This window comes from Heptranchias perlo, chromosome 39 (genome assembly GCF_035084215.1).
Source record: "Heptranchias perlo isolate sHepPer1 chromosome 39, sHepPer1.hap1, whole genome shotgun sequence".
NCBI lineage: Eukaryota > Metazoa > Chordata > Chondrichthyes > Hexanchiformes > Hexanchidae > Heptranchias > Heptranchias perlo.
In genome coordinates this window covers 16,021,412-16,030,552 of record NC_090363.1, presented here as the reverse complement: position 1 = coordinate 16,030,552, position 9,141 = coordinate 16,021,412, and the positions used below count along the sequence as shown (strand labels likewise).

General features: G+C 41.8%; 1 protein-coding gene across 1 annotated transcript; it reads right to left on the bottom strand.

The window, feature by feature from the left end:
- Positions 1 to 3,916: 3,916 nt before the first annotated feature.
- Positions 3,917 to 8,837, bottom strand: LOC137305028 (probable G-protein coupled receptor 139). Its single transcript, XM_067973794.1, has 2 exons — positions 8,768 to 8,837; positions 3,917 to 4,821 (listed from the first exon to the last, which is right to left on the bottom strand). The coding sequence occupies exons 1-2, from the start codon at positions 8,835 to 8,837 to the stop codon at positions 3,917 to 3,919; spliced, it is 975 nt and encodes a 324-aa protein (XP_067829895.1).
- Between the last annotated feature and the right edge of the window lie 304 nt (positions 8,838 to 9,141).

Here is a 9,141-nt window from a genome sequence, read left to right as displayed (position 1 = left end):
TCTTGGGACAGTGGGGCCAGTTCTGGGTCAGGCTGAATCTTTTCAAGATTGGACGGGTTGAATCTCAACAGAACTGGTAGAAACATCCTCACAGGGATGTTAACTAGTTCTCTGTGGGAGATCTTAAACTAATCTGGCAAGGGGATGGGCACCGGGATGAAATATTAGAAAGGAGAAACAAGATGCACAGAGGACTGGGAGGGACCAGTAGCACTAGTGTAAAAAAAGTTCAGAAATAGTAGAGATCATCAGGGGGCAAATGCGAAGCAGCCTAAGATGATTTTGGGGTGTATGTGGGTAAATGCACAAAGATGTGATGAATAAAGTTGGAGGCTCAAGTCACCAAATAGGACTATGATATAATGGCAATGACAGAATCGCGGCTCATAGACGGGGAGGGTTGTGCATTTAATATTTCTGGCTACCAGGCATTCAGGAAAGATGGGGAAGGAACGAAACGAGATAGGTGGGCAGGTGGCAGTATTGATCAAAGAAACTGTTGCAGCACTGGAAAGGAATTATATAATTTGGGATCAAAGATAGAATCTATTTGGATAGATTTAAGTAACAATAAAGGAGCTATTACTCTGCTGGGTGCATACTATAGGCCAACAAATAGTGGAACGGAGATAGAGGAACAAATTTGCAGGCAAATTACAGAAAGTTGCAAGAACTGTAGACTATTGATAATGGGGTACTTCAATTATCCCAATAGAAAAAAATGCTCCACTTGCCACACTTCATTCCCAAGAACTAGATCCAGCACTGTTTCCTTCAAGAATGGGCTGGAAACGCACTGTTCTGGAAAGTTCTCTTTTACTCATTTCAGTATTTTCTCCCCTCTTTGCCCTTCACATTATTACTGTCCAAGTCTATATTAGAATAGTTATGGAAAAGGACAAGGAACAACCAAATATGAAAATACTGAACTGGAGGAGGGCGAATTTCAGTAAGTTAAAAGGAGACCTCGCCCAGGCGGATTGGAATCAAAAATTGGCAGGCAAAACAGTAATAGAATAGTGGGAGTGCTTCAAGGAGGATTTGGTTCGGGTACGGAGTAGATACATTTCTACAAGGGGGAAAGGACGGACATCCAAATCCAGAGCTCCCTGGGTGACTAAGAATATAGAGATAACAATGAAACAGGAAATGGAAGCTTATGACGAATGCATGGTTCATGATATAATAGAGAACCAGGCTGAATACAGAAAGTACAGAGGAGATCTAAACAGAGGGATTAAGAGGGGCAAAGAGAGAGTATGAGAATAGATTAGTGGCTAAAATAAAAGGGAACCCAAAAGTCTTTTATAAACATATAAGTAGTAAAAGGGTAGCCAAATGAAGGATGGAACCGATTAGCGACAATAAAGGAGACCTTCTTGTGGATGCAGAATGCATGACTGAGGTATTAAATAAAGAATTCGTATTCGTCTTCACGAGAGAGGAGGGTGCTGTCATTCTAGCAGGAAAGTAGGGGGTAGTAGCGATATTGGATAGGATAAAAATAGATTAAGAGGAGGTACTTGAAAGATTGGCAGTACTCAAAGTAGAAAAGTCATCCGGTCCAGATGAAATGCAATCACGGTTACTAAGGGAAGTAAGGGTGGAAATTGCAGATGCTGTGGCCACAATCTTCCAATCCTCCTTAGATATGGGGACAATGCCAGAGGACTGGAGGGTTGCAAATGTTACACCTCTGTTCGATAAAGGGGAGAGGGATAATCCCGACAATTACAGGCCAGTCAGCCTAACATCGGTGGTGGGCAAACTTTTAGAGATAGTAATCCGGGACAAAGTTAATTGACACTTGAAAAGGTATGTGCTAGTAAATAAAAGCAAGCACGATTTTTTTTGAAAGGAAAGTCATGCTTGGTTAACTTGATTGAGTTCTTTAATGAAGTAACGGAGAGAGTTGTTGAGGGTAGTGTGATTTATGTTTTGTACCTGGAGTTTCAAAGGGATTTGATAAAGTTGCAAACAATAGACTTGTTATCAAAATTGATATCCATGGGATTAAAGGGACGGTGGCAGCGTGGATACAAAATTGGCTAGGGGCAGAAAGCAGAGAATAGTGGTGGACGGTTATTTTTCAGACTGGAGGGAAGTATACAGTGGTGTTCCTCAGGGATCAGTATTAGAAATACTGCTCTTTTTGATGTGTATTAATGACCTGGACTTGAGTATAAATGGTATGATTTCAAAGTTTGCACAAGCTCGGAAATGTAGTAAACAACGTGAAGGATAGTAACAAACTTCAGGAGGACATAGACAGACTGGTGAAATGGGCAGACACATGGAAGATGAAATTTAATACAGTGAAGTGTGAAGTGATACATTTTGGTAGGAAGAATGAGGAATTTAAACTAAATAGTATGATTTTAAAGGAGGTGCAGGTACAGAGAATCCTGGGGATGCACATACGCAAATCTTTGAAGTTGGCAAGGCAATTTGAGAAGGGTGTTAGATAGCCTATGGGATCCTAGGCTTTAGTAATGGAGGCATAGAGTAGAAAAGCAGTTACGTTATACATACCTTAATAAAACACGGGTTAGCACTCAGCTGGAGCATTGTGTTCAATTCTGGGCACCTTAGGAAGGATTTCAAGGCCTTAGAGGGGGTGCAGAAGAGATTTACTAGAATGGTAACAGTGACGAGGGACTTCAGTTATGTGGAGAGATTGGAGAAGCTGGGGTTGTTCTCCTTAGAACAGAGAAGATTAACAGGAGATTTGATAGAGGTTGTCAAGATCATGTACGGTTTTGATAGTGTAAATAAGGAAAAACAGTTTCCAGTGGTACAAATGTCGGTAACCATAAGGCACAGATGTAAGGTGATCGGCAAAAGAGCAGGAGGCGAAATGAGTGATCGTTTTCTTAGGCAGCGAGTTGTAATAATCTGGAATGCACAGCCTGAAAGCATGGTGGAGCAGATTGAATAGTAACTTTCAAAAGGGAATTAGATAAATACTTGAAGGAAAACATTTTGCAGGGCTGTTGGGAAAGAGCAGGGGAATGAGGCTAATAGGATAGCTCTTTCAATGAGCCGGCACAGTCACAATGGGCCGAATGGCCTGCTCCTAAGTTGGATCTACTAGGATACTATAAAAGTTCTTTATACACAGTGTTATGAGGCTATGGAATTTACTTGCAGGGTTCAATGGTTGAGGCAGAAACTATTTCAACATTCAAGCATACGTTGGACAGATGAATGAAGAAATATCAGACATTACTCGCATGGTAGGAGTACCGTCTTAATCTAGCAAGAGGCATGATTCCAGGCGTCACGAACTTACGTTTCCAGAAAACTTGAAGGAGACTTACTCTTCCATGGAAATGAGCAAACATGGAGCAACCTAATTTGATTGTCCAAAACCATGAAGGTGATGGGCAAATTTATTCAACCAAATTATTCAATGTGGTGAATATTTCAAATTTCATTTTACAGGTAGTAAATTAGCAACGTGGGAGCAAAACGACCGATGAGGCAAGAACTTTTCACTGTAAGGATCAAACACCTGTTAGATCGTTTACAAGATTAACCAGTTGAAGGGAATAACTAATGGTTTCAACAGATGACTGCATGTGTTTCTGATGGGAGGAAAGTTTGAGGGATAAGTTAGGAAAACCGGTTTTGGATTTAAATCAGTCAAAAGCAACAGATATGTTTGCTAATTGATTTTTTTTCCGATCTGAAAAATTGTGTGTTTGTTCCAATCCGACATCGACAGTTTTACACTTTCGGCAGCAGTTAATATTATCGCATGCATCTTTGATCTCATACGGTATAACGTCTAATATGGGGACAAGATTGCAGCTCGCACTGCTATTGGAGGCACCTGCGTGTACCTGTCAATTGAAAAACTTTTGTTATGTTCCGATGGATGTAATTGCAATTTAGTTCTGTGAAGGCATTTACGTTATTTGATTAAATTAGTAATGAGAGACAATGGACACTTAATCACATTCTTCAATTCCTCTCTGAATTTACTCTGGGACACTGCATAAATAAAGGTGTTTGTGCAAGAACTCAAACACCTAAGCATGTACCCTGATTGTTCCATAATGGTGAAAGAATCGTTATAATTTGCTTCTAAAAATTGAGTATCTGTAAATTGCACACGTATGAAAAATACGAAAATTACCATCCACAACAGTATAAAACTGCTAGATATGGCGAGCAGTAAAATGATGGATTTCCTTCGGTTCTCCATCTCTGGATCATTGTGATTCTCACTCCAGTTATTTCCTCGAAGTCCGTTCCTCACTCTATTGGCCTGTACAATGTGCTTGATTGTCAGAGCATTGAGCAGTAAAATCAAAACAAATGGAACAAATGGGGTTAAAATAGTTTCCAACCAAAAAAATGTTATCCATATAGGTAAGGTATAGAAGCTTGATTTTACATAGCATGACCATGGTACATTGTCAATTATTTCCCGAGGTTCATATATAAAGTAGATTGGAACATTTTCTAAAACGCATAAGGAACACACCACTGCCATAACTACAATCGCAGTTTTTTCGGTGCAATATTTTGCTCGGAACCTTTGACAACAAATGGCTACAAATCGATCAAAGGTGAAAACGACTGTTAACCAGACAGAACAATCAATAGTAGCGAAAAGCAGGGCGAGATTGAGACTACAAATAGGAGTGTGGTTCAAGAATGAATATGGAAAATAAGCATCTTTAATCTCATACAGGATTACTTCAAATATCAGGACCAGTAGATCTGCCGCTGCCATGGCCACAAGGTAATGGGTGATGCATTTGGAGAGGCCGCAACTTCCACGGGAGAGAATCAGAATTGTCACCAAATTAGCTGCAAAAAGGACGAAATGAAATTACCAACTCTTGTTATATTGAGAGGATGATCAGCCAACAGTTCTTTGTATGAAAATTCATGGATTGGTTTCTTGTCGATCAATTCTCTATCTCTTTCTCCACCTATAAACTTTGCAATTCTGAAAAGAAGAATTTCGTTATGGATATATGTCGCCAATTTATTCTGTGAGCTACTTCAAAAGAATAAAAAAGAGCTGCACTGAAATACACGGGAGGATTTTCAATTTTCTACCGGACCAAAATTCACTTTTCCGACCGGTGCCCGTCGTAGAATCCATCGGATTTTCAATCCATATTTTTTTGTTTTTTTTATTGGTTCACAGGATGTGGGCGTCGCTGGCAAGGCCAGGATTTATTGCCCATCCCTAATTACCCTTGAGAAGGTGGTGGTGAGCCGCCTTCTTGAAACGCTGCAGTCCGTGTGGTGACGGTTCTCCCACAGTGCTGTTAGGAAGGGAGTTCTAGGATTTTGACCCAGCGACGATGAAGGAACGGCGATATATTTCCAAGTCGGGATGGTGTGTGACTTGGAGGGGAACGTGCAGGTGGTGTTGTTCCCATGTGCCTGCTGCTCTTGTCCTTCTAGTTGGTAGAGGTCGCGGGTTTGGGAGGTGCTGTCGAAGAAGCCTTGGCGAGTTGCTGCAGTGCATCCTGTGGATGGTGCACACTGCAGCCACAGTGCGCCGGTGGTGAAGGGAGTGAATGTTTAGGGTGGTGGATGGGGTGTCAATCAAGCAGGCTGCTTTATCTTGGATGGTATCGAGCTTCTTGAGTGTTGTTGGAGCTGCACTCATCCAGGCAAGTGGAGAGTATTCCATCACACTCCTGACTTGTGCCTTGTAGATGGTGGAAAGGCTTTGTGGAATCAGGAGGTGAGTCACTCGCCACAGAATACCCAGCCTCTGACCATTAACTTCAACAGGAAGACATTTCGGGCTGGGTGAAAGAAAGACGGCCAATTTGCTCATCTCTGTTCCTCCATACAAATCGTGGGGTAAGTGTCCTGAAGTAAAAATAGCGTTGCGTATCAACTAGTTGTCAAACGAACCCCAACGCCCGATTCAAGCCAAACGTCAGGTTTAATATGTACCCCAGTGACCTCATTTCGAATATCCCCAATAATCATGCAACGTTGGTTTCAGTGGTAACATGAATCTGACTGCAATATTCCATCTTTTTATTTTCTGGAAGCAGATGAAAACTATCATGAAGTGATCTTCCCGTGCTTATCCTCAGCAAATAACCATCAAAGCACGTTTTCAGTGGTTCATGTGCACAATATTAGAGGAAACATTTGTTTTGAATTGTGCCCCAACTATGTATTGCCGGAATTGCTTACATCAAAGCACGCGTTTAAATGGCGGGAGTTACCTCGGATCTGAGCATCGGCAGAGGGGCTTTTTGGACATATATCAGAGAAGTGTCATGTAAAAGCATTAAATCACAAAAATTATTGAAAGCTTGGACATTGATATACATCAGATTCAGACATTTAAAGCGCATTTGAAATTGAGTTTATTAATAATGTAGAATATCTATTTATATAAAGGGGAGGCTGTGAAAAGAACGACTGCGCTTTGCAAACAAGAGCAGGTTTGTCTTGGGCAGTAATGCGCGAACCGCCCGTTATCGGCCCGCTCGATATTCAGTTTCTTAGGCCAGTGGATCTGAATATCGGGCGGGGCGTATAACAGGCCGACAACGACACACCGCCCAAGAATCTCTACCCCCAGATGGCTGTGACCAGATGAGTAGCCATCCTTAAATTATTTCTCAGCTATTAATCCCGGAATTATTTCAACCTCTATTTTAATCCAAGTGTGATTATTGCCCCCCGTTTGTCTACATGGAAACTATTCTTTCGTGTCCACCCTAAGCCGAGTAATGTAAAACGCATTAGGTCTTGTCTCAGGGCCAAATGCCTGTTAAGAGTGGAAATTTAAACTTTGGGAACAGTAGCATTCAAACATTATATTGAAAATCTATGTGACCATACTGACAACCAGTATAACACCTATATCTCAATGTTAATGACCTGGCCCGGCACGAAGACTTAACGGCCACTGTGTCCACCGTTTCCCCTGTCAAGTAGCAGTGACAAAAGCACTTGGCTTCAGACGCAACTCTGAAAATTAATGACCATGTAGGTGAAATTGGTCTAGGACAGAAGCGCGATTGAATAGAATTTCTGGGGAGAGATCTGCCGATCTCCTGTGGTAACTTTACCCGTTTACACAGTTACTCCCGGATTTCCAGGATCTTCCATTGAAGCTGCGGCAGGACATCGGGAGAAGACCCGCGGAAATTCTAGTGCTGTCACTCTATTTCTACAATGCAAAGAAAACTTAGGATAGATTGTAATCACCTGGACATTCAACATTCCCGAGTCTGTGGGGTAGAAGTCCTTCTTACGCAGTAGCGTTAAATCGGCGGTATCGCAAAAGAATGGGTTTCATACACCCTCAATGAGACTTCTATTGAAAGTAATGGAAGACAATCGGCTGTTTTTTTTCGGGAAGCTTTATCCTTCCCGAAGGATTTTCCTTTTCGTGCTTGGCCCAGGTGATGCAGAACACCCCGAATGTAAAAACTAAAATCTGTCCCAGGGTTACTGGAAAAATCACCAAGTTCAGCAACTTGGCTTTAGAATTACAGCAGCACAGTAGTCGTTCGACTCGCTTTAGTCTCACTTAGCTTTATGGACTCACAACACTAACAGGCTGCAGCTTAATACAAAATAATATATCGCACAGTTTTAGAAATGTGCCTTTCATGATTGCACCATAAGCACAAAATGTCCGACTCGTTGCCAGAGTTCAATGACCTCATCCGGCATCAACACATAGTCGCCACTGTGCTCGCAATTTTCCACATCCATTTATACTGACAAAAAAATATTTTGCTCACTATGCAACGCGGATTATTAGTGACCATTGGGGTGAAATTGGTCTTGGGTGGAAGCGTAAAACTGTCGATATCGAATTGGCAGCTCATGTTAACCAAATTTATTTCCATTGACTTCCTGCCCACCAAATATTCCTCTCTCCACTCTACCAAGGTGATGCAAATTGACCAAGCGGTAAAGATCAAAATTTACACCATAATTTGTAGTTATAGCATAAATGTGCCAAAAACTTCGACTTACACCCAAATTGGGTTCTACTAGCAAGTCTGTGCCTGGCATAGGGGGGAAATTGGTCCTTGCCAGGAGCGCGAAACGAGCTCATAGCTTTACATGGCGCCCGATTTTTGTGACCATTATCTTCAATGGAAAGGAACCTCAGACTGGGTGTAAAATGAGCTGCACATTGGCTCTGAGCCCGCCTCGCGCTCCTGGGGAAGACCAATTTCAGCCCCCCGAGTCTTGATTTCCGGCCTTGTTCAAATGGCGAGCTGCAGGTGCCAGAAAATCGGGAAATCAGCCGACTCCCGTGATGATCTGGCCTGCCGCTTGGGCTTGGGGGCGGGATGCAATCCCAATGGGCTCCAATAGGGCAACAGTGGTCCAGGCTTTTTTTGTGGGCCCGGGACGATCTCTCCTGTTTCTTTTGAGCCCACAAAGTTAAAAAGTGAAAATATCCCATGCATTTTTTGAGCATCCTGCATAGGGCCCCTTAAAGAATTGTTGGTTTGGTCGCTCGATCGGTACCAATACTTGACTCAGACACAAAACTGTAGCTGTCTATAAAGGAGAAGACATTCCAACTAAATGGCTGAATTTAACCAGTCAGAGTAAATTGTGCTTCCTGTCAGGTTGTTACATTAACAATATGACAGAAACTTGTAGCATTTTGTTTCATTTATTTGACGCCACAAATCAAACACATCAAAATAAACAGATGATACCATTACACCGATAACAAGATCAGTGATACAGTTAAATATTTTGCAAGATGAATACCAACTGACTATAAAAAGCTTACCAGGAACACCAATCACTGCAAGAATAGGGTAGTATATGTTTTCTATTTGTATGATTACCGGCTGTCCCATTTTCGGAGAGAAACGACGTTGTTAGTTTGTGTTGTGGACACGCTGATCTTCTGCTTTCAAAATAAGGTCTTATTTATACCTGAGGAAAATCTCAGATGAAAAACAATCATTGCACAATGATTGGCATTAGTTCCAGTCATTTGAACAAACAGATTAAGACGAGCTGCGTTGATTCCTGCTGGCCAGGGATTACAATCTTTTGCAATGATTTTGCCCGTTGAAAGAGTAAGGTGTCGAGTATATTATTTCCATCATAGATTCCAAAAAAGTATTTCGACATCTCCACTCCTTCAGCAATAGTGCA

Excerpts from the sequence above, each read along its gene's own strand:
- LOC137305028 (XM_067973794.1), bottom strand. The coding sequence starts at position 8,837 with ATGGGACAGCCGGTAATCATACAAATAGAAAACATATACTACCCTATT. Across the intron at positions 4,822-8,767 it reads TGCAGTGATTGGTGTTCCTG|CTAATTTGGTGACAATTCTG; the intron begins GTAAGCTTTTTA and ends TCCTTTTTGCAG.